Below are 25769 nucleotides of genomic sequence, written 5' to 3'. Positions count from 1 at the left end.
TATGAATCAGATGAACTAAAAAAATAACTTACAGTTCATCCCATTTAATCAAAAAGAAGAAATTCTTATATGTGCCAACCTTCTTGGACTGGACAGGTTTAAATAGATCTCTTCCATTGTGGGTCAGAGAGCAAACCAAGTAGTATTTCTCATAACTGGAAAAGAAAAAAAATGTGATGAATGAAAGCACTGTGACATACATACACTGGGATGGGAGGAAAGGGTATACTTTTAGTTTAATTACTCACGCTGTGACCCAGGCACTTTGAATTCTATGAGCTGCAAATATTGTGAACTGAAGATGCTCTGTGGCAGTCCATGCTTCTTTAGTGCTTCTCTTACTGTTTGGAGTGTTTAATGGACTGCTGCATAAGTTTGAATGGAGTTGAAGAAGACCATAAACTGCTGAGGTCAGTTGATCTATGATCATTTGCAGAGGGTTTTCAGGTTGCAATGAACCTAGATAAGATTTTATTTTATTAGGAAGGCAATGATTAAAGCAGACAATAAAAGACAAAAGAAAATATTAACTTTTGTACTTACCAACTATATTTTTGGAAGTATCATCAGAAGATGTTAAAGGCACCTGTGCAATAAGAATTGAAAAATGTAGAACAATTTCACAATCGAAAACCACTTGTTACACTATTACTACAAATGTCTGAAACATTCTTCTAGGCATTATAGCAGGAATTGTTATTCAGATATCAAAGCAATTTTGAAATTATCTTGAGAATACTTTGTGGGTTTACCTTCTGGCAACAATTACTATTTAGTTCTGTAGAGATAAAAAAATAGGGTGCTTCTCATCTACTGCAATGCCACAAGTCCCTCAGCACTCCTAACCTCCACTGTAAAAGCACAGAAGTGGTCTTGGGACTAGGGGATATTCTCACTAGTACTGCTCCAAAGCCCCTTCAAGAGCTTTTAAATGCAACAGCACGTAATTTGCTCTGCTCTAAAATGAATGGTTTTTTCTTTCTTTTTCTTTCTTTTTTTAGGAAGAAAGAATTTTCCTTTGACCTCATATTATGTTTGTTGGCAACTGAAACAGAAAATCTGTCCAAACCACTTTCATTCTATCAACTTGTCTGCAGGCAATTTGTGGGAGTGGAGGGAATGGGGCTGAGATTGTATTATGGCTATGTACACAGCAGAAAACAAAATGACTGAACTAATTACCTCAGGACTCTTACTCCTTGGAAGGTTAACTGCTCTTCTTAGCTTCTTTAAAGATATTGTAATTGCAGGAGTCTCTACCCCATCCAATGTACAGCAAATTTTTTTGACAGCTTTAATGACTGGATCTACTGCTTTCAGCTGATTCTGATGAGAAAAGCACATGACAGAGCAAGTTATTTATGTTGCAAAAAATAAGACTTTTCCCAATAGTAAAGTCTTAGTGGCAACCTCAAAAAGTATAAGAATGGCTTGAGACATTGTCTGCGGACAAACAGGAATGTGCAATATGAGGTTTTACCATTTTTTTCCAAACAAAAGTATGCTCAGAGCAGGCTAGTTTTATTAAACGAGGGAATATTTATTCAATATGGAAGACCTGTAGGAAAGCACCCAGCTGCTTTGATAGCCTACCACCAAAGGAGCACAAGATCTGTTGCCTCTCCAAGATGCCTGAATGCTAAGTTCATGCCATAATGCTTTTCAGTGACTTGCAATAAGCAACACTCTGCCAGTCAGCAACATTCTCCAATCTACCTCTTCAGCTTCCGGAGCTCTCTGAAATTCCATCCCAATCCAGTGCAAGGATCCCAATCCTTAACCCTGGCTGGCCCAGATAGTTTTAGTATTTTATGTATTTTATGTTTGCTGTTGTTCCCTGCCTCGATCCAATTGGAGAGGCGGGTAAGAAATAAATTATTATTATTATTATTATTATTATTATTATTATTATTATTATTATCTGCTAAAATAATGACTGTGAAACCAAAGTGGCTTCTTGGAGTTTAAAGGGATCCTAACCATTTTAATATGTAGAACAAATTTTCCAGGTTCAAATGAAACATCAGTGAAACTTGGTTGAAGTATAACAACATGAAACTACTGGCATATTATTGATTTGAGGAAAATATTTGAGGATTATTGAAAAAAATACATTATATAGTCAAAGGGTAGAGGATAGAGCAATCCTGTGGCCCCTGAGAGAGCATCCCAGCAACTATAGGATATTGTGGATTTCCTCTCCTGAGACCATAAACACCCTTAAGACTTCGGGAGTGAGAATCCAAAGTTGGACTGTTCCCCCTCTCGCCCCCTTACAGCTATCACAGTGACTGTGCTTCCGAGGTTGCAACAGGTCAAGAAGGGCCCATCACTGGAAGGGCCCATCACTGGAAGGGTCCATCACTGACCAGTGCCAGTAAGTGAGTTAGACAGGCTCAGAGGCCCCTCTACTGAATTTCTTTTTGAGCAGAAGGAACAGGAAGTGTAATCAACCCTGTCATTCCTTCTGCCCTGCTTGGCTCGGTGCAATCCATAGATTGTACAGAGCCTAAGAGCATTTACTTATTTATATTTGTGCCTACGCTTTCCCAAAAGCTCAGGGTTGGTAATAAGCTTAAAAGTAAAAGGAAGGGTACAAATAAAAGGAAATGCCATTGACTATAGAAGTACCATCTGAATGGAAGTCATGGGTTTATCTATAAATACTAGTTAAAGGAAACTGTTAGAAGGGATGAAGTGTATCTGTACAGTTTTGCAGTGCATACAGACTTTTTGTACATAGAACTTACAGAATCATAGAATAGAAAAGTTGGAAGGGGCCTGTAATGCCATCGAGTCCAACCCCCTGCTCAATGCAGGAATCCACCCTAAAGCATCCCTGACAGATGGCTGTCCAGCTGTCTCTTGAAGGCTTCTATGTGGAAGAGCCCATGACTTCCCTAGGTAATTGGTTCCATTGTCGTACTGCTCTAACAGTCAGGAGGTTTTTCTTGATGTCCAGCCAGAATCTGGCTTCCTGTAACTTGAGCCCATTATTCCGTGTCCCGCACTCTGGGATAATTGAGAAGAGATCCTGGCCCTCCTCTGTGTGACAACCTTTCAAGTATTTGAAGAGTGCTATCATGTCTCCCATCAGCCTTCTCTTCTCAAGACTAAACATGTCCAGTTCTTTCAATCTCTCCTCATAGAGCTTTGTTTCCAGACCCCTGATCATCCTTGTTGCCCTCCACTAAAACCCCTGCAGCCTGTCTGCATCCTTCTTGAAGTTGGTGCCCAGAACTAGACTCATACAAAACACCATCAGTTCATTTGTACTTTGAAAACTACACATGAGCATCAGTATTGTTTTTTTATGGTGAGGCACAAGGATATAGGAAACAAAAAGGATTTTTTTTAAAGTTAGAATTGTGGCAGGGGTAGAGAGACTGAAGAAGTTCAGAAGGAAATTATTGTTCCTCTATTTTATTATACTACCATCACTTCCTAATATATGAAAGTGCCAGCCAACTGCCATATAGAAACAGAGAGAACTTGAAGAGCCCCTAGCCACATTGTTCAGAGTATACCCCCAAGAGCAATTGTGGATATCCATGTTTCAACAATAAAAGCAACAGCTTCATAGGGAGCTTGAACTTTGGAAATTAGACAGGCAAAAAAGAATGTTTTACACAGTGGATAAGATTGTTTGAACATTCATAACTAGCACATCTCCATAACAGAGGCAGTGTCTCAAATATTATCAGCAATTACTATATTAATCCACTTTGATATATAAACAGTTGCTAAAAACCTATGATTAGTGGAGCATGAAATGTACTAGGAATAACATTAAAGATATAGCTTACCGCAGTCTTAAGCAGTTTGTCAACGTGATTATGATAAGCTTCTAACAACTCCTCAAGAGTGTGGCTGCAACAAACAAGTATTATATTACAAGTGGAAGATTTGTGAAAGTAATATACAGACATTGGGATGAATTAGTTTGATTACAAATGGTATTATGCCACAGTGGTTACCTTTGAATGCTCTCTTTGAAAAGCTTTTCTACATGACAGAGATGTTTGGTCAAATCTATTGACGTCTCATCATCATCTTCCTAAAAATGGGAAATATGCAAGTTATTTGATTATCCTTGTTCTTCTAAACATAAAGGCAACTCAAAAAAGTAATCTACACATGGATAGCTAATTGCTTTTTTGATTAATGGAGTTTAGAAAATGGAAGATCTGGCATTTCTCCCCTCTTCCTTAAAAAGTACGTCCATTTCTATCTTTCAATACTCCACTTAAGGGTGCTGCAAAGCCCATACATACACCTTTGCATTTCCATTGACTTTGCTTAACATGAATTAATGTAGCATTTTTTTAATCTTAAATCCACAATTTTGATCACAAATTCAAAAGTTCAGTTTTACGAATGTCTTTTTCTTTAGCTTCACCAATGAGACTATTTCAAGTCAACAATTTTTCCTTTTTTAAAAGTCACAGGCCAAGATCTAAAGAGCTCCATACATATACCCAAAGTTCTTATGTGTGAGCAGGAACTTTGCATTTTTTGGGTCCACCTGTAGTGATGACTGCTGTTCTAAGAGTCCTCTGACCTTTAGGTGCTGAGTAAATTTGCAACCCATCTTCTGTGAAAGCAGAACCTTGCAAGATGAGAACGACTGATGTTTAGTTGGCTTAAAAATCTATTAATATATTTCAGTATGACTGATTTTAATTTATTATGACAAGGAAGGGAAGGAACCCTCCTAATTCAAGAAATAGGTTGAAGACTAACAAAATTTCTTAAAAGCTAAAAAGTTCTTTGTCTAGGAAACAGTGATGTATTTTGTTTGGAAATACTATACTATGTACATACAAGTTGGATCACTAACTTTCCTCACTTCTTGTACAGAAGTAAGGGACTGCAATGATTTTTAAAATCTTCATTGGTATCTATAACAAGAATAAATTTGGTTATTCCTCAATTCCAAGTCAGAGAGAGTCAGAGCAAAGAATGTGCGTACCCTCAATAATATGCATGAAATCATTAAACCATGGTTGTTTTGAGAATGTGTGTTTCCTTTGCACTTACTGTTCGTGCTAAATCTCTACATATAACATTACGAGTCAAGAGTTGTAGTTTAATCTCTGTGTCCCACTTTCGGCAGTTCTGAATGTATTCATGGCTTCCAACACTGTGCTTACTGTTAAAGAAATGAACATTGTGGTTACCTATCATTTCAAATTCGCAATATTTTTTTCAAAACATCTTCCTGCAAAGTAATGGTGCCTAGAATCTAGACATTCCTATCTCTGCCCTCTATATGCTATACAATACTGAATCATTTCTACAGCATGTATGCCAGACTTTGAAGTGATGGCATAACTGAATGGCGTAGCTACTTAACAGAACCATAGGCCAAGATTTGACACAGAAGTTGCAGTAAACAAAAAGGTAACAAGACCTTTATTTTCCCTTTAAAATAAATAAGAGTCAGGTATATACTTTTGCAAGGAGCCACCATTCTTAGATACACCCCAAAAGCAAATCCAGGTTCTGCTTCTGGGAACATGGCATATATCAGTGGTGTTGGCTTATTTGTATGAGTAACTAAGCTTGTTGAAGCTACTACGACTTTTAAAAAACTTGAATTTAAACAAACTGGACAATGTATGGATCCTAACATGGAAATTTACTAAGTTTACTAAGTTTTTAATAGCCTGTGTCTAAAAGAAAAAAACTTCATGCTTATAGATACAACAAACATATACATTAAGTTCTGCTATTAAATTACCCCACCCCGAATTTTAAGACTGAAAGTACTGTGGGTTTGTTTTCACATAATTTAACACTTAAGAATGATTTACCCCTGGTAATGATGATCTAAGCAGTTAAACATTGAAAGAAAACAATCAGCTTACTTCTGCAAAACTTCTTCTTCTCCACAAACTTTCAAGATATAACTGCCAATGTCTACATCATTCAAGTCATCATGCACCCAGCAAAGCGCTTGCATTATTATAAGCTCAACTGGAGAACTTGCTGTTTAGAGGAAGGGGAACACAATAGAAAGTAGTAAATACTGTACAGTTTTAAGTATCTATATGAAATATGCAACTTTCATGTTTACTTTGCCATGTTAGTTATATAGATTCTATTAGGTGAATTTGTTTATCAGAGAGCTTTAGTACAAAGTATCCTATTTCTACAGACTGCTTTGCATTTTGGCTCAGAGGAAAGACTCTCTTATCAGTACAACAATTAAGAGCTACGTTTATCTGGGATACAATTTGAGGGGCCTGCTACAAAGCATTTTCATAGATTAGTAGGTGAGAAATTTCTTAGTATTTATTATATTCTAGTGTTAATCTTGTAGGATATTTTGATTTGAGTTACAAAGAACGACAAGATAGAAATTTAACAAATAAATTGCTCAACTTGCATCAGGCTCAGGACAGGTGCTTTTTTTAATTGCAAAGGGCAAGTAAAGAATTCACCTGGAAATAAGACTATATGCATAATTTCTATCCAAAGACACTATCATATGGCACCTTGGTGACTAAGGATCCCCAAGGCTGAGTTCATCAGATATTATTCAATTAGGCTGGTATCTACAAGCCTACATCATAGGTATGTATGATACCTACATAGATACCTACATCATAGGTATCTATGATGTTTACAGCATCATAGCATTTGGGGTCTTTTAGCGCTATACACTAGGGGTAGTATCCAACAGGGCCACTGTGCTGCTGCTGATTTCACTGTGCAAGCAGGACTCACCCACAAGGATTTAGTGCTTCATAAAGGAAGCCCTGAAATGAGCATAAATGCTTGTTTCCAGATCAGGACAAGTCAGTGGAGTTCCGTTATGTGAGCTCCACTGACTTGCCCCATTTCATAAACTAGTGTTTCCACTTGTTTCTGGCTCCTGTCTGAAGTGCTCAATCTCCATTGTGCAAGTGCTGGCACTTGGACAGCATTGAATACTGCCCTAGGTATCCAAAAAATAATAATTGCTAGTGTGCCCAGACTAGAATTAAGAGAAACTGCCTTGGGACAAGCCCAGCACAAAGTGAAAAAACTAACAAACCACAAGTCCTCCTGTATGTCTCATTTCATCCCAAAGGCTTTCCCCTCTAAATCCTCTGGTACATACAGAGAACTTGGGGAGGGACAGGCTTAGTTGTTATGGTAGATATTGGCAGACCACTATTTCCAAGCAGAATTTTTTAATCCCTACTAGCGACTCAAGAGTGTCCTTACTCTGCATAGGCCAGGAGCCCAAAGGATGCTAGATAAAGGCTGAAGGAAACTGTCCTGAAGCAGGAAGAAGCTAGCAGCAAGACTGTATGAATGAGCAGGGATCCTAATACTAAAGACCTATCCTGTTTCCCCAAAAGTAAGACATCCCCCGAAAATAAGACCTACTTAAGGCATCCCCCGAAAATAAGACCTTTTTTTTTGTTCAACAATAAATGTGTACCGTATTCTTCTTCATGGAAAAATAAGACATCCCCTGAAAATAAGACCTAGCGCATCTTTGGGAGCAAAAATTAATATAAGACACTGTCTTATTTTCGGGGAAACAGGGTAATTTCTAGGCAGCAGCAGGTCAGTGTGAGATGCTGCAGGACCTGGGAGAGCTCCCAGGAATAGCTAAAGGTAGTCTGAAGTTCAAAGTTCAATTGAGTCCTTATATTTCCAAAGGAATCTGAATGAATACCACAGCACTTATTGTTTATGTGATTTTGCAGGGAATTGAAAAGCAAAAATGCTCTGGTTTGGTGTATTCTGGGAACCACTTAGTGGCTTCAAGTTGCACCTTTTTGCACTCTCCTCTAGAGAAATGAACAAGATTTCTTCACTAGAAACTTGTTCAGAATCTGGCAATGCAACTTTCTTGTCAGTGACATTACAGGGTGTCTCCCCTTCCAACTAGTCTAGCTGATTCCAAAGCAGAGGTACTTTGGGGACAGAATATTCTAGCACAAAGTGTCTTCTTAGAGAAGGGATCACTATCAGGATAATCTGGGGACCGTGTTACAACATGCAGTAGTGTTCTGGGGTTCCACTATAAAAAGGTCAATGACAGACCCTGTATAAATTTTCAGCTACAAGAGAATGATTTGTGGTTTATAATTCATTGTAATTAATTGCTTTAGGAGAGTAGCTGGAATTATCTGGATAGCAAAATGTTACATGGAACAGAAGCATGTAGATCAGGGATAGCAATCTTCCTCATGTACGGGTCTAAATTCCCTCCAGTCAACTTCTTGTTGGCCAGAGACTTTCCTGTCCTGCAATGGCATTTTTATGCCTGGAGTCCAAATTACATTCCCTCCACTAAGGGTCAATATAGTGCACCACAAATTAATGCTTCATGTGTTCCCCTCTGGAGTCCCTTGAAGCAGGTCACTGCATGCTAGTGCATGCTAGGGTCAGCCCTACTGTACTGATGTCATCACCATCCAGCCTCTGCAGGAGAGATGGGATGAGTCCGACATCCTAAGGGTTGAAAAACTAGAAGGCACATTCTTTCTCAGTGGGTGCCCATCAGGCAATTAGGTATTTTCCCAGACCCCCTAGAGAAACTGCAGAGCAGGCTCTGGAGACCCCCCATTTCCTGATGGGACGCGAGCGTGTCATCTAAGGAACTGAGAAGCAGTATATTGTGTTCTCCTTTGGGGCTAGGTAGCACAGCACCCCTTAATCCTGATGGACATAGCATGCATAAATGGGACCAGGTCTTCAAAAGGAATGACAATAGAATTGAAAAGTTCAAATCAGCTCCAATAAAAAGAAACTAACAAAAAGCCTGCCCCTCTAAAAGTTCCCTAAGAATTATTCAGATACATTTCGTTAGCTGGGAACCTTGTCCTATGATATTTACAAGCAGCTAAAACTAAATTCAAATAATAACACTACTCATGTGTGCAAATAATTTAGAATACAATGAATTACAGAAACTATAATCTTGCCTTACTATTTTGATCTACTGACACACACCTATAAAATGAAAACACACATACCATCACATGTAAATGTCACTGGCTGTTGAAAACCTTCAATTTCTATTGAAATTTTGATGCTAGAGTTCTCTCCGCTGATGTTTCGTTGCAACATTACTGGACTCAACACAAATCCTGAGTTTGTAACATGACTGCTATGGTGAAATGCGGTCCTCAACCTGTAAGCAAGATGTATATAAATCTCCTGTTCTGATGAAGGTATATAACAAAGCTCACAGCAATAGAAAAAACAAAAACATAAAATAACACTACAAAGTGCATCAGGCTGCAATTCTAAATATACTTAACATGGAATTCCCATTGAAATCAGTGCAACTTACTTCTGAGTAAATATAGTTAGGATCCAGTGGTTGTTTATTAAAACACTGTTTTACTATTCTTTCAGGCCAATTCTCGGCCATCTATTCCTAGAAGTCCAATACTCTACCAATCTCAAACAACCTCCCCCAGTTATACACAAAAAATCCCCAAATCATATTTAAAAGTGAACATGTTATACAAACCTGTTCACTTTGAAATAAATTATGCAATCAGAGAATTTTTCAGTCTCCCCTCTTACCCCCGCCTCTATTTCCAATCTTCAAGCATGAGTGCCATTGTTTATGTAGCCAAAACAGCACCACACATACCAGTCGGAGGCATCAGCAGGTTTGGGAAAATCCCAAGGTTTACATAAATATTAAAAATCTTTAGAAAAAGTCTTAAGGGGAAGTGAGTAATGTGTCAAAACAGCCCAATGAGTACTGAGCAAGCTCAGTGGCCAAAAATGGACTGACTTGACTGTTGGGAGGAAAAAAATGGAAAACCAGGGGTAGATTGGCAAATGAAATGGAGTATCCTAGAAAAGGAGTAAGGATTAAGTGATACAGATAGAAAAAGTATGGAGAGAATCATCTCATTGTCTGGATAGATAATTTCCTGGTTCATACTGAGCAGCTATTTTTAAATGTTTCCATGATCAGAAGTGAGAGTTCCCTATAAAATTCAATGGTGTAGTCCAAGCTTATTTTAATATACCGAAGATTGGGCACAATCGTGTCCAGCCTGCTCCCCAACCCCCAAATGGTAGCAGCAAAGAGAAGAGTTCCTACTCACCTGTAAATCCTAATTTAGTGTGAAAATTTTTAAAAATAAACTTGCTAATGCAAATTCCAAAGCAAATAGTGTTTATTGTCCCCATATTGCTGGTCGGAAGGGGCTGTGACTGGGAAAGAATGACTTTTGATAACCCTACAAGTCATTCATATTAAATACTGCAGCTCAGGCTCTGCATAGTTTAGAACAACTCTGCAGTGCTGTCCAGAGATATCAGATCCCTATTCCTGGTTGGGCTGAGAGAGTAGCATACAACACACCTGCAGTGTTGTTCACTGTTATACCCCTGTGGCAGGTTGGAGCGATCTGCCAAGAGAGAAGCAGTACTGTAATGTAGTACGCTGTTAATATTGCAGGTCGGAGGTAAGGCTGAGGATGGGTTGGATTCCTAGTCAAAAATACTCCAAACTTTGAAGGTTGCAACAAAGGTTAATCTACTGAAATTACCCCATGCAAGTCCCAGACCACTGACTTGCATGCAGATTGGTTGCACTTTTAAAAATGTACATGAACACATTGGAGAAAGGACTGCTGCTTTTCATGCTATTTTTTCTTTTTTCCAACCCTCTCAGCAACTGGATACCCTGCAATATTTTATTGTGGGACTCCACTTGTAATGCAGGAATAGTACAATAGCTAAAACTGCCATACACAAATTTATATGCAGTAAATTCAGAAATCAGTCCCAACACTTTACTACTATTTTGTGAAAACAAAATTAAGTTTGCCTTTACGAAAAAGGTAAGTTATAAGAGGTTAAATTGGCATTTGACCAAGACATGCTTTATAACATATGCCATATGATCCAAAATATCGAAGTCTTATTTTATAACCAATGAATGAAACCAGTGCTGATATTTCCTTCCTTAAAGAGGTAGACATATGTTTCAGTCATTCCACTTGGTATTACTTAGAATCAGTTTGCACTAAACTACTGCTTACTTTGCAATGGCATCACAAAATGCTGATTGTTCTTGATTTTGCCCTTCAACATTTTTTAGAAGTTTATTTCTTGTTGGCAGGCTACTGGTCCCACTGTCTGTCTGAAATTTAAGGATAAAGAGGTCAGGCAATGATAGACATAAATCTTCCAAAAATAGTTATAATTAGAATTCTGCCATATATAAATTGCAAGCAAACTGCTAAACAGTCTCATTCAATTCATGAAAACAACTATGTGTAGAACTATTGCTAATTATCAACTTGCCTTGTACTGATAATAAAATTGCACTCTCTAAGTACAAAGTTGAAATGTATTACTGACAACTCAATAGCACCTTATAGTGAACAGAATTTTTTAAAAATAGATTTTCCAAGTAGATATGGATTTCTGCTCCCCTACCCCACATATGACATGTGTCTACCTGAAGCAAAGGAAACTAATTTCAGAACAGAATTAAAAACGGTTAAGTTCTATTATAATATCTGAACAAATATATGCAGACGTCTCCGTCTTAATCTTAATCATCATCTTCATCATCCATACACGTAAGCAAAGCCAAGTTAATTTATATAAGCAAAGGTGCAAATCTCTGAATAATTTTCTGTCTAATGACTGTGCCTCTCAAAAGATGTTCTGTTTAATCTGGACAGAATTTTATTAACTTCAAATATTCACTAACTTCCTGAGGATGCATTTGTTTTCTCTCTCATATATGTTTTATACCTTGTGTGTGTGTGTGTGTATACACACACACACACACACACACACACACATATATATAGACATAATATGGAGAAGTGCTATTTAAACATCTTCCTAGGATATGACCACTCATCCCACTAAATCTTTTTAGAAATATGCAATCTCAAACCTAACATGATAAAATAGCAATAGGCACACAGAGGATATTTGTGCTGATTCCATCTTTAAAATTCAAGCAAGTGGAATGGAATATGATCTGCTACTTCTGCTAAATGAATGATAGCACATAACATTCTTAGTTCTAATTATGTAATCTTAAAATAGTCCTAGTTTTTATGGCTTCTAATTCTAATTTCCAATATATAAAATTCAATGGCATTCTTGTGGAACTAAAAATTGAAATAAGTTGTAAGTAGGTTTACTTCAAAAGTCTATGGAACATTTTATTCATGTTATTAAAAGACATAAGCAAACATTTATACAGCTGCTATTACTCAAGTTAAGTAACTCATACAATGCAGTAGGAACAACTTGAAAATAGGACTTGCTTTAGCTCCATAGTTCCCGCCACCTGTGTCACTTTTGTGCCAGCTACTTTAATCATACATTTGCTTCTGATTTAAAGCGTATATGTCACATGAGCATGCCACAGCAGCAAATGTCCCATTTAACAGTGCCAAAGTACACTCTGAAAAGCATATATATAGGCAAACATCTTCTAATCAATACAAAATAATGAAATTAGTTGTCCCTATTCTGCCTTTTATCTTATTGTGGGGTATCATCAATTAAACCAGCTAGTATCAAAAAGATTATTTTGGGCTTGAACCATAAGATCCCCATATGGGATTTATTCTCTAAGCTGCAGCCCTATGCCTCATCAAATACTACTCTGGACGAGCTCTCAGGTGCCTTATTATTTTTATCTGGGGAATCTTTGGATCATTATGTCTTAACTGCTAACTGCAGTTAGTTTTAACTATTATTTATCTGACCAAGCCAGATAAATTGGCTTGTTCAGACAATCCATAGTAAAACGAACCACAGTTTGTCCGAGACATAACAACAAATTCTTCACTTTTCAACATGCTAACGTGACTGTTCTTGTTGTACTATATTTAGTTTTGATTTTAAAAAATGTTATTTTCCACTCCATCAAAGTTTCCGAGAATGTGACATTTCTGTGTTGAAAAAACAAACAAGAAACACATGTCTCCAATTTAAAAACTGAAAGCTTGCATAGCCATTAGAACTGAACTGAGAGTAGAGTAAGAATTCAATTTATGAAGATACCACATGCAGCTTCAACTTCACAATTGAACACAACATTAATTTAATTTGAACAGTAACAGCTCCTGCACCAGGGAGTTTGCTACATTTAATGGGCAACTGATTCATTAGTTTCATTGCCAGGAGTGAATGCTGAATTAGAGGGATTAATGGTCTGAATCAGCATAACAATTATACTCTGTAACTAGGCTCTTTTTTTTCATTCATGAGCTTCACATGTCCATCTTTACAAGTCTCAGATCAAGCTAATACTTGAATTTTTATGCATGCATCAAAAAAGCCTAAATTTGTAAAGGCAGTCAAAATTATTTCATGCAAGCCCTAGTAAGGCAGCTTTGAATAAAAGTGTTAAAGACAAAACAATTGAACACACAGGATAAAAACATCAGACTAAAAACATATAGGAAGCCTATAAGAGAACTGTGCAGCAGTTGGATTACTGCCATAATCTATGAATTGAACAATCTGCATTGTGCTCACCTTTGCAGAAGAGTTTAAGCCACAAACTAAAAGCAAAACAGCCCAGAATATTCCAGTTGACCACCTCATAGCATATATATATATATATATATATATATATATATATATATGTATGTATGTATATATATTCCCTAACAGAATCAGAGATCCTATGTGTCCATGCTAAAAAAAGAGTGAAGGATGGTAAATTATTATGCAGACCACTTGTGAAGAGCTTAAAATGGTAAAAAACAACAGCCTTTTTTGAAAAGTGATGTAAGCATACTAGATCTCAAGGGTTTGTTTTGTTCAGCAGAAACTTTGTCCTGCTGAGTTGTAAACCTTTATTCCCATGCCAGACAATGTTTTGTTCATACAAGGAACTTAAAAATCTAGTTCCTCCTAACACTCAAGAGAGATCACTCAACTTCCTCTTTTGTAGACAAGGCATCTGTTTTGCCCCTGCTTGTGTGCACACTGTTCTTCCCCTCTTTCTCCATCAAGTTTTAGAAACAATGTACATTACATCTCTTTTTAATATACTAGCTATGCATGTCATGTCCAACATCAAGATGTGAAATAGGATAGGAGAGATTCGCCAACTTAACAGACTTAAAGCTACAAAGACTGATCTCTTCTGGCAGGCCTACCCAGTAGAATTTTAAGTTGTCTTGCTGTTACTTTAATAATGTGTTAGTTTTGTATGTTTTTAATCAGTTTTATGTATTTTATAGTATTTTTGTATTTGATGTTGTTCTCTGCCTCAATCCAGAGGAAGAGGCATGTAAGAAATATATATAATTATTATTATATGAGATATGTCATGAATCCCAATTAAAAAAAAAAGAAAGCCTGTCTTCAAGGAGGGAGGGAAATCTAGTTGCTTTTATTTTCAGCAAGAGTATTTGATCACAATAGTTCTGTATAATTACCAGTAATTCAATAGTCCTGAAACCTCTTCTTCACGTAGGAATATGTGATTTCAAAATCTAAGTTGAAGTGCATAGCACAATTAAGAGTATTCACATGCATATGAGTTTTGGACAATTATTAAAGCGCAACACCATCATCGCCGCTTCCAATACCAAACTTGGTGGTCCTATTAGTTTAGCAGTCAAAGGGAGCCCCCCACCAAGAAAGTAGTAGTTTCTGCTCAACATATAGAAATATTAGTTTGTAATTAAAGATGAAAACTCCACAAACAGCCTGATGAGGACCATGCTCATTTGCCTTGAAGAAGCACAGAATGCTGAAGGTGTCATTTGAAGATGCGGAGGAAGGAAAATGGGTGGAGTGGGTATTGGCTTGCTTGAGCTCCTAACAGCTACAGTTTTGGGCAGAGGAGGAAGAAGGGCAGTCAGGGGGATACAAACAATGAGGTTAGACACCCCTCACTGCTCTATATGGATAAGACACCTGTTCCCTTTTCCACTCTTTAGGAATCTCCCGCCCCATACAAATGCTATAAATAGCAAAACAGCACTCAGGTATGAGGTTGGCAATCAGGCCTGAATTCAGCTTCTTTAGCTAGCTTTTCCCCCTTCTCCCTCTTCATCCTGAAACTATTCCCATACCATGAGCTCTGGTCTCCTGTTCCAGACCGGCTAGAGTTCTGAACAGCAATCCTGTACTTATCACTAGGACAGCAAAATGGGCCTACCTACAGACCAGTGTCCCTGAGGTATGTGGTTTTCGCATAGTCAGGCTTCCAGGTACGCAGAAAAATATTAAGCCACATTTTTAAGAAAAGGAAAAGAATTCTAAAATACATAAAGACTCATTGCCACACAGTAGCCTTGAAAAAAGGGTGTGTGAGAGAGATTGGTGTGTGTGTGTGAATTGGCCTGCTCCAGCTATTACAGCTTAAAGCTTCTGGATGGGGGAAGATCAAGACTTGTGGATCCAAGCTTTGATGTGTGCATCCCTAGCCTCTAATCCTCTCAACCCACCCTAGTCCAGGCTCCTCCAATGTCTTTGATGTTAGAAGAGTCTGGGTGGGATTTATTCGGCAGAATCCATTGCTATCACAGTGCTAGCATAAACCAACACTAGGGCAATGTCATTAGCGCCTTCTAGCAAAGGGAAAAAACAGTAAGTTGCCACCAAATTTTGGTAGTAGTTTGCTGAAATGCCACTTTTCCCCTCGGCTTAGCAAGCACTAATGATGTTGCACTAATGCTGGCTTACACTAGCACAATGACTTTAGCACTAGTGCTGTTGCAGCAATGGATACTGCCACAATCTTCCCATTCCAGACTGTCTGTATCTTAAGATCTTCTGCTGAAGCCCTATTCCAAGTGCCTTTGAAAGTGTGCTATCAATTACAAAGGAGAGGGGTTTCTCTATGATGGCAACCAATCTTTGGAATGCTCTCTCTAAAGAAATATGCCTGGCATTTAGGCCTTAACTAGATTATCTAGCTAAGGCTAAGGATTATCTCAGGCAAATGGAGGGATCGTCTTTGTAATTGTGCTTTTAACATATTGGTTGTTTTATTGTGGTTTTAATTTTTGTGAACCGCCCAGAGAGCTTCGGCTATTGGGCAGTATAAAAATGTAATAAATAAATAAATAAATAAATAAATAAATAAATTGTCCCTGCCTGCTCCCAGGATCCCCTGTGTGTCATCTGGATGCACAGGGATGATCCCGGGACAATCCCAGGATATAGGCCTGGTCTAGCCATGGCCTTAATTTACCATCCTTTTGGCACCAGGGTAAAACATATTTGTTACCCGTTTTAATCTGTATAACCTCACAGTCTGCCTTTGTAATTGAATTTTTCATTGCTGTTCTTTATTATGGCTATTCAATATTAGTTTTTATTGTACTGTATTAGGTTTCTAAAACTGTATTATTTATATTATGCACTAGCCCAAAATCTCAACTGATGGTTAGTATATAAATGTTTTAATAATTTATCAATCAATCAATAATAAATATGGTCCTTCTAATTATTCATCACTCTAATGATTCTTTCAGTTGGGAACAGAGCAAAACTGTAACAACTGAAAGTGTCCTAGAGTGGAAGATGAATATGAGTTGGGAAATTTGCACAGTGAGGCACACATACTCTGATTCCAATTCCTTGCCCCAAATTATCTTCAAATTATCCCAAAGCACTTAGGCTGTGACCACATATGCACATTATGGAGGCAAATTAATTAACCCACGGTTTCTGGGGATGCATGTATTGTTTTTGAAACAACATCCTACAAATGCTCCATTTGTAGGTTGTTACCATAACATACAAACCTGGACACCCTGTATTGCTTATAGGATAAACAATCCTACAATCTGTTCCCGTACCAGCCTGCTTGCACCCTGAGCTCGTCAGCAGAGCTGCTTCTCACTTGCCCGCCACAAGGCAATGTCAGAGTGATTAAGTTGCTGAGCACAGTGGAGATGGGTTTTTCAAAAGGTCTTCATGCAAGTTTGAAGAACCACCAGTTTTCACTGACCCTTTCTTAATTCCTGGATGACTAGTTTTATTTATAATTGCTGTTTGTTTTTTGTTTTTTAAAAAAGATTGTTTTGTATTGTTCCCTTTATGCTGCCTTGGGAGGGTTCCACCCTTAAAAGCATCTAGAAATAATGGGAAATAAATCGATAATGGGAAACACACACAGAAGCATCCTGAAACAATTTTCTGGAATTTCTAATAATCAATTATTTGGAGTATTTCAGGGAAAACACACATACAGATTCTTCAACTGAGCAAAATAATACAAACTTGAACAGCCAGTTTTAAAATTTCAGCCTCAAAATGAAAACAGGTTTTCAGGATATGTTTTACCTGTGATGTTTGGCCCTGTAACTTAGCAAGCTGAGCAGTTCGAATGTTTAAAGACTGACTTCTTGTAACCGTTGCCCCAGAAGTAGATTTCCCACTAACTTTTCTTTCAAGATGGCATTTTCCTGGGGGTTTCTCCTCCAGCAGCACAGCATCCCAAGGATCTTCTACAACTGTACTACAAGTCACCTTTGCACCTTCTTCTGCAGTATACAAAATATCCATACTGTCCACTTTTGGCTTACTTAAAGGATCCAAATCCAACCAATCAAATTTACTAATATCATTGGAGTTGTCAGAGGTTGGCAAATTAATTGTAGATTTAGCACCAGTCACTTCTAAGTCTGTGCTTGATCTCCCATTTTTTTGAAATTCTGAAGTGCTTGCTATCTTATCAAATACTTTTGCCATTTCAGGGGTAAGTGTTGAATGATATATAGGTACATTTCCTTGTTGATGGAAAGTTGCAGTAGCAGGCGGTGCATATGAAATGTACTGGGACCTCTCTGGAAGACTAAGATAAATAGGTTTTGTAGACTGGTAAGTGGACATACCTGGATTGAAGCCATTCTGAAAGATACCAACTTGCTTACTGTAAGAGGGTGCTGGGTAAATAGAAGGTACAGTGCAAGCAGAAGGCCCAGTCAACCCAGGTGTCCACTGTCCTCTTTGAACAATAGTGCTAGAATAGAACTGTGAAGAGAAAGATGGTCTCAGAACTGGAGTTGCTGGCAATGTAGGTGGTTTGCTGGATTCAAAATTTTCTTCTAGTAGTAGTTTCTCTAGCTCAGCACGGGTAAGTTTCTCTATATCAATTGAATTTAACTTATCGTCCACCTTTTTCTTGGCATCAGACTCTGGAAACACTATAAGATCATGGTCCTGCTTTCTGCGGGACTGTACATTTGGCCAGGAGTTGCTTAAATGGTCAGTGCTTTGTGTATTTCCAGCTACCACCCTTTCCTTTTGCATCTTAGCCAGAGCCTCAGCTTCCATCTGCAATGCCTCTTCTTTGTCCACTTCTTTTGCCTTTGTTGTGCCCAAAGATGGTGATGTACGTTGTGTGAATTCATTGCTGCTAGATATCTGGGCCATGCCGTGGAAGCAGATGTCCATTAACAATTCCAATCCCCTCTCCTGAAAATCTTTGGCCCAAGAATATTCGAACACAGACTCAGCAGCACTAGAGGGAGAAAAAAAATGTTACTTACAAAATTACTCTTTTTGCATTTATCAGTCATTTCAAGGTTCCAGACTTATTTATTTAAAACATTTGTATCCCTCCCTATATCACTAGGATGTCAGGGTGGCATACAGATAAAATTATACAATATAAAACAATATACAGCTAAAAACAAATTAAACCATTAATCAAGCTAAAACCAGTATAGAATTTAAAAGCAATATAAACAATTAAAACAGTTAAAACAATGTGCGAGCTTGGTGAATTTTACCAAGTGCAAGCTTGGTGAATTTGATGGTAGTTTCTCCTTCCAACAAACCATACCACCTGGATTCAGACATCATAAGCTGTGCTTGATCAGGTGATTAACAGTATAGCATGCACCATGGCTTGTTTAACCCATGATGATCATGTGAACCACCCCATTTTATTCAACAACTACACTTTCTCATACCATTTACTTGTAAATTTAACTTTGTTAAAAAGCCATGTTTTTACTTGGCGCTTGAATAAAGTCAGCATTGGCACTAGTCGGGCCTCCAAGGGGAGGGCATTCCATAGTCAGGGTACCACAACAGAGAAAGCCCTCTTCCATGTCCCACCATAGTGTATGACTTGTGTTGGTGGGATGTGGAGGAGGGCTCCTCCAACAGATCTCAAGTCTCGGGCAGGCATATATAGGGAGAGGCACTCCCTCAAGTATTGAGGTCCCAAGCCACTTAAGGCTTTATTACCAACACCTTGAATTCTAACTGGAAGCATATAGGCAACTTCCTAGCTCCAACATCTAAGTCGTCTTCAAGAGTAGCCCCATGTAGAGTACATTGCAGTAGTCTAATCAGGAAGTTACCAGACTTCTACAATTCTTTGAATAACTACCTATTATTTGTGTTTGTAAATGTCAATTTAATCAAATGCTGATCTGGTTTGCATGATCAGCATGGTTTAAACGAATCACAGTGGCTTGTTTAAGCCATGGTGTGTGCCAGGTACTATTTGCCTAATCACCTGCCCAGAGACAGCTTGCAATATTGTCTAGACCTGGGCAGCGTAGGTTATTGGAGGGGGAACAACCCTAAAATAACCTAACAACAGCCTATGGGTTATTTGATGGTAGTTTCTCCTTCCAACAAACCATACCACCTTAATTCAGACAACATAAGCTGTGCTCGATCAGGTGATTAGCCAAACGGTATGGCATGCACCATGGCATGTTTAACTCATGGTGATCATGTGAACTGCCCCATTTTATTCAAGAACTACACTTTCCTTGTTTCTCATACCATTTACTTGTAAATTTAATATATACCAAAATCATTTTTGTGCCACTAGGCGTTTTCCTGTTGTGTCACTGAATTACTTAGCCCCAAGACTTACTGGTTCATAACTAGCAGTTTCCCCTGAAGAGTAGGCTTCTCATCTGTGAGACAGATCCCACAACCACCAGCAGAAAGGGACATGAGATACCTATACGACCCATCATGAGAGATATTGAGTTCTGAGCATATTCTGAGAATGGGGATGGAGTGGGGAGAAAATGCAGATACAGACTTCCTGCAATTTGGGTCAATGTTTACTGCAGATATGACACAGCCTCCTCTCCAGCCACATACAGCCTGCCTGTCTGTACGGGGTAGCTCTTCACACATACACCCAAAGTCCTTAGGCAAGTAGGCAGTGTTAAGACCTTCACTAACATTAGTATTATAGTCCTAGAGCCAGACCAGGATTTATTTACTCAAAGAGTGCAAAAGCTTAGTGAATATTTTTTGTTTATATATGGCATAAGTGTCTCAGAAAAGTGAGTCTTACAAAATTCCAGTGGTGGGGGGCTGCGTGATGTGATCAACATAGCTGCCACGCTATTATGTAGTTGCCACATTTAAATATGCATAACTTCTCACCCGTTTATGCTACAGAGATGAATATGTTCAGTATAACTAACCCCACTTAGCAATCTACCTGCTGTATCGTATACTAACCAAAGTTTCCAAGAGGGTCTTCTAAGGCAGACCCATGAACGATGCTTTGCAATGATCTAATTTTGAGATTACCAGAGATGGGTGATCAGGCTATTTCTATCCAGAACCTAAAATGGTGAAAGGCACTTTATGTTGCATAAGAAAGTTGTGCCACCAGAGATATTATTGGATCCACTAGCAAGCTCAAACTATGAGCCTGAACCTTAACGGGGATTATAACTACTGAAAACAGGATCGAACTCTATCACCTGGCCAGTTCAGTCACCTACCAAGAGAATCTCCATCTTATCCTGATTGAGCTTGAGTTCATTTGTTCTTGTCCAGTTTATTACAAACATTACCTCCTGGAATTGACTATTGAGGAAGGAACCATGCTCTTCAAAAACACAGTGATCTTCAAATGGATGTAAATCTCCTTCTATGAATGGCTGAGAAAAACCTGTATAAAAGGTCATCTATATCTTCTAATAATGGTAGAAGTTTCCTTGGATAGAATTCCTTAAATATATAATTTCACTGTTCGAGGACCTAATAACATTATCAACTTTTGAACGAGTGTGATATAGAGGCAACTTGCGAGTTGGTAAATATATGGATATTTAGTCTAACTCTTCCCCCCCTTTTTTTTTGAACGTTACATACGACAGAAATGATAATTTTATACACACAATGTATGAGGGTTTTTTTTCATTTTCACTATGTATTTTATGTTTTGTTTGTTGATATTCACAATACAAAATAATAAAAATAATTTCCCTGTTTGTTTGAAAACTCTTTATTATTTATTAATTATTTACATTTTTATCCCACCTTAGCACCTAAAAAGGTGCACAAGGCTTCATAAAAAGTTATGCTAGGAAATGAGTTGAAGGTTCATTTAAGGTTATTCTAAATTTATAATATAGCTGTAATGAAACTATTATTTCCAATTTTGTTATTTCTGTCTTTCAGCTCTACTCATGAAATATATGTCTCTAAGGAACCTTTATGTCTGTAGTTCATGACTCCATAGTTTAAGGAAATGTAGCTTTATAATATTTTACAGACAACCCAACTTGAATAACATTTTGATGTCGTATCTTTAATTTAAATTTCAGATGGTTATTCTGCCAATACCTTTTCTTAAAGATATATATGTATATTCTTTCTTAAATACAACATCACATGAGTAGACCTCTGCTCACACAATGGGACTTCTTTGTCCTCTCCTTCCTTTGTGTGCCCCTCCCCCCATTTGCTCCAGAGCAGATTTTAAGGGTGAGGGAGGAGGACATTTCTGGTTCTAATCCTCAATGTTCTCCTCTTTAGTAGTTACAGATTGTTTAAAAATACATGTTTATTTTCTTATCACAATCTTTGTCTTGATAATTAATATGAAGATTAACAGGAGTTTTGATATAGATGTGTGCATAAGCTGGTTAGGGTTTGTGTTGCCTACAACCAGAGAATTTTGGATAGCCTCATTTTTAACCTGGACATGTATAACTTGTTCATGTTTGTATTGATCTGTTGATCAATGAAGGGAAGTTTGGTTATTCTATTTTAAATGGTGTCAATACCTTGAGTAGTCTGACATAGGATTAAATGTTAAAGTCATCTACATTAAAGGACACATGGTGAGGGGCTATAGCTTGGGGCAGAGCACACGCTTTGCATGCGAAAGACGCCAGCATGCCCCTGACATGTCCAGGTTGGGTTGGAAAACACCCTTATCTGAAACATTGGAGAGCCACTGCCAGACAATACTAAGCTAGATGGACCAAAGATCTGACTCAGTATAAGGCACGTTCATATATTTTATATATGACATCAGAACATTCAAATGTGGGATCCAACAAGCCAATGTTGTATGCTGACTCTGTCAACACAAAGTGGCGGAATATATGCAAGAGCAACATATGCAGAATGACACAAAATCCTGCCACAAAGGACAATGGAATGTGGTGGGTGGAGGACAAAATTCCTTGGGGCAAAAAGATCCAGTACAAAAGTATGTGGGATATACAGTATCAAAAACACAGAGCAAATCTAAAGAAAATGTGAATTCTGCTCAGCTTTCCCTGAAAGCAAGTATAAAAACTTCCATCTGGGTTTGCCCCTTCCTCTTTACCATGCTGAACATGTCATACAAATTGCACAAAGTCAAGAAATAGGGAACACACCATGAAGTGAATTTGTAGATAAGCTTTGCATCCTGCAGAATCAAAACTTCAACTATGGCGTGTTTGTTTTGGACTGATGGCAGCAGCAACATGTTTTCTAATATTTTTATAGTTATATTGAAATATCAAGTTTCTTTGCATTTGTTCTTTAGTGCAAAAACACAACAATGGCAACTAAAGATTTTGAATATATAGATTTCTGAATATAAAAACACAGAATATACTGATTACAGATTTAATAAATACATTATGTTCCATTATGTAATAAATACATTATGTTCCAGCTATACATTATACTTTCATTCTTATAAGTATACTTCCATTCTGATTAGTTGTTACTCCAAACAAAACTGCACACAGAAGACATTATCTCATGGCCGTTCCCTAATGTACACCATCTTTTCTATTCTGTGAGATTTTTTGATAAGGCTGCCTAATGAGGCCTTTGAAAGGAAACATTTAAAACAGAACATCATTATCATATGGAAGTGCAGTTTAACTTGTATCTTTCAATTTTGCCCTCTTTTCTTTACAACCATATCATCTTCCTTCATTCTTTAGTCTTATATTGGAAAAGGCCAAGAATACAAAAATTAACAGTTTCAACATGAAAAAGCTATTAAGTAGGACCACTCAATTACGAGCTGTCTCATATTACAAATTAACTACACATCTGAAAAGCAGTCTAAAGGACAAAGCTTAGTACATATATGCATAATTGCACGCACACACACACACACACTTAAATCTATGAGAGTCAAATACCAACAAGTCAATTAAGCTGTTCCACCATCCAGGTAAACTGAGATATTTACCATTTAACTTTTTGAATCTTGTAACAAATATGGTCCCATATAGCTTGTGTCCACAAAAACAAATACCGGTAGTGTAAGAAAACAAAATGGACAAATTCTACTGAGATTCCTGTAAAGTCTCATGGGAACATTATAGAGTTAAGTGTTTTTGTTTAAACATTAATTTCTGCCATAGAATAACACTGGTGATAATCTTGTTGACTGTATAAACTTTTTCCACAAGAGCTGTTCCTCGACCAACTGTGGTACCCAAGGGCCTTTGGCCATAAAAACGTTACTCCTATGCACCACAGCAGTTATTACCACAGCTAATTACTGGTATGAGGCTTGATCACAAACATCTATGGCAGGCCAGCAACATTCATAACTACTGACAAACGTGTTTGTGTATAGGTGAACCCCGTGAGTATGTGTCTCTATGTTAACCTGCCTAAGGATGCTCAACTCATACTTGTTAGGCCCCACACAAACCAAAGCGGTGGAAATTTGCCTGAAAAATTCAGCAGTGGAAGTGTTTTCTATCTTCCGGTATCATACGATTAGCTGAACGACCCAGCCTTTTGTGTGTCAAAAACTCCTGCTCCGCAAGGCCGAGAAGAAAGGGGGGGGGGGGCGAGAGTGAGAAACCAGTCTCCTCCTGCCCCATTTTCAACAAGACAGCTAGTAGGACGCCTCCTTATCTACTCAACTGTCTCCTTTCCAGAACTGGAGTCATAACCAGGCAGCTCCTCCTCGGCGCCACCTTAATTGGTTGGCCTTCGCGCCCCCAGGGTTACAAACCAAGCACCACAGCCCCCTCATTCATTCCTTCCTTCCCCTAGAGAGGCAATGGGGCTTAGGGGAAAAGTCCCAAACAAGCACAAAAGGAGGAAGGGGGAGGGAAGAGAAGAAATCTGGCAAACCGAGGGAGACTCTACGTAGCTTGTAAGCAAAGGACGAGACGCTGGGAACCGAGAGAGGAAACGAGGCCTCAGCAACGGGAAAGCAAAACAGGCGACCGCGAGACTGAGCTAGCTGGGATGCAATCCGTCAGAGGAAGCTCCCCGCCAGCCAAGTCCTTTTCGGCGGCGAGAAACGCCTCAGGGGTTTGTTTCTCTCTTACACACATACTGACTGACCCTCGTAATAGAGAACACAAGTCCAGTCCCCCCGCGCCCTTTCCCCTTACCTCAGCGCGCCTCCATCCCAAAGCACCAGCCGCCACCGCTGCTGCAGCCATTTTCCGTCGTCCTCCCCGCGGAGAAAGTTGCAGGCAAGCCCGAAGCCAAACCCCCGTCTTCTTTTCCTTCTTCTTCCCCGCCTCTTTCGCTCTCCGCGCTGGGCTCGCTGTTGCTACCGCCTGTGTGCACTTCCGGCCCTTGGCAAAGAGAGGCAGCCCGAGAGGGAAGGGACTAGGCGGAGCAGAAGGACGGAGGACGGATTGAGCGCAGGGAAGTGGAGCGGTTGGAGTTTGTTCCTGTGAGGTGTTGGTGGGGATATCCTCCAACAGCAGGTTGATTTGGCTAGGGGTAGTCAGAAGAAGCCAGTCCATCTGATGAGAAAGTAATCCCACACAAGCACAATTGCTCAGGCTTTCTTTCTTTACACAGCGAGGACTGGATTCCCCTTGAATTGCCCTATTTGTTTAGGACATCCAGGCAGAGCTGGCCCTACCATTAGGCAGAGGGAGGCAGCCACCTCAGGCAGCTGATTTTTGGATGCCATGTAAGGGCAGTTAAGGTGGTTGTTGTATTTTAAATTGCCAGGGAGCAGGATAGGTGCTTCTGGGATTTTCTGTCTCAGGTGACAAAATAACTTGGCTGGTCTAGGGTACTAAGTATGTTGTTGTGGGGTAGCACAGGCATTTGCTACTCTACCTGAGGCAGCAAAATGTCATGGGCTGGCCCTTGTGTGGAGGTAGTGGTTACTCCTGCAAGCAACACTCCTAACTTATTCTCACTCATTGGGCAACATGGTGGAGGGATTGGGTTTATTTGACTCAATCTCTATCTCACCCTAAGAGGGAGAACAACAGGCAAGCAAAGATATGTTGGGGCTGCTTCTTTACACATACATTAAGAGGGTAGGCAAAGGCCGTTGCTTAGTTCAGTTCTCCCCACCATACCTCCCAATGAAAAAGAGTGACTGCATAATTCTTGGAGTAGCTGTTGTCTCCACAGAGTCGCTCAAGCAAGAAATGGTCAAGTGATGGTTGCCACTAACTTGCCCTCTCTCTCTCTTTGAAAGGTTCTACCTGCTCGCTCACTTGCGCTCTCTCTTTGTTTGGGCAGTGCAGCAGGAAGGACTGGGCCCAGCAGTACCATTCAGAGGGAACAACAGAGCAAAAGAAAGAGGTGGTTTTTCCTTGAAGAAACAGCCACTTGAT

The 25769-nt window shown here is 38.8% G+C and overlaps 1 protein-coding gene across 1 annotated transcript in view; it reads right to left on the bottom strand.

The window, feature by feature from the left end:
- PIK3C2A (phosphatidylinositol-4-phosphate 3-kinase catalytic subunit type 2 alpha) overlaps window positions 1–24781 on the bottom strand; it is a 55093-nt gene extending 30312 nt beyond the window's left edge. The window contains exons 1-12 of the mRNA XM_063117216.1: window positions 24573–24781; window positions 17266–18445; window positions 11019–11119; window positions 8982–9139; window positions 5871–5991; window positions 5041–5152; window positions 3978–4057; window positions 3807–3870; window positions 1183–1326; window positions 544–586; window positions 249–459; window positions 33–155 (exon numbers count right to left, since the gene is read on the bottom strand). Of these exons, the coding sequence (XP_062973286.1) occupies window positions 33–155; window positions 249–459; window positions 544–586; window positions 1183–1326; window positions 3807–3870; window positions 3978–4057; window positions 5041–5152; window positions 5871–5991; window positions 8982–9139; window positions 11019–11119; window positions 17266–18378 (2270 nt within the window). The 5' untranslated portion in view covers window positions 18379–18445; window positions 24573–24781. The remainder of the gene's footprint in view (window positions 1–32; window positions 156–248; window positions 460–543; window positions 587–1182; window positions 1327–3806; window positions 3871–3977; window positions 4058–5040; window positions 5153–5870; window positions 5992–8981; window positions 9140–11018; window positions 11120–17265; window positions 18446–24572) is intronic.
- Between the last annotated feature and the right edge of the window lie 988 nt (window positions 24782–25769).

Source organism: Elgaria multicarinata, chromosome 2 (genome assembly GCF_023053635.1).
Source record: "Elgaria multicarinata webbii isolate HBS135686 ecotype San Diego chromosome 2, rElgMul1.1.pri, whole genome shotgun sequence".
Taxonomy (NCBI): domain Eukaryota; kingdom Metazoa; phylum Chordata; class Lepidosauria; order Squamata; family Anguidae; genus Elgaria; species Elgaria multicarinata.
The sequence above is the reverse complement of the archived record's forward strand: the minus strand, read 5'-3'. Positions and strand labels throughout refer to the sequence as shown.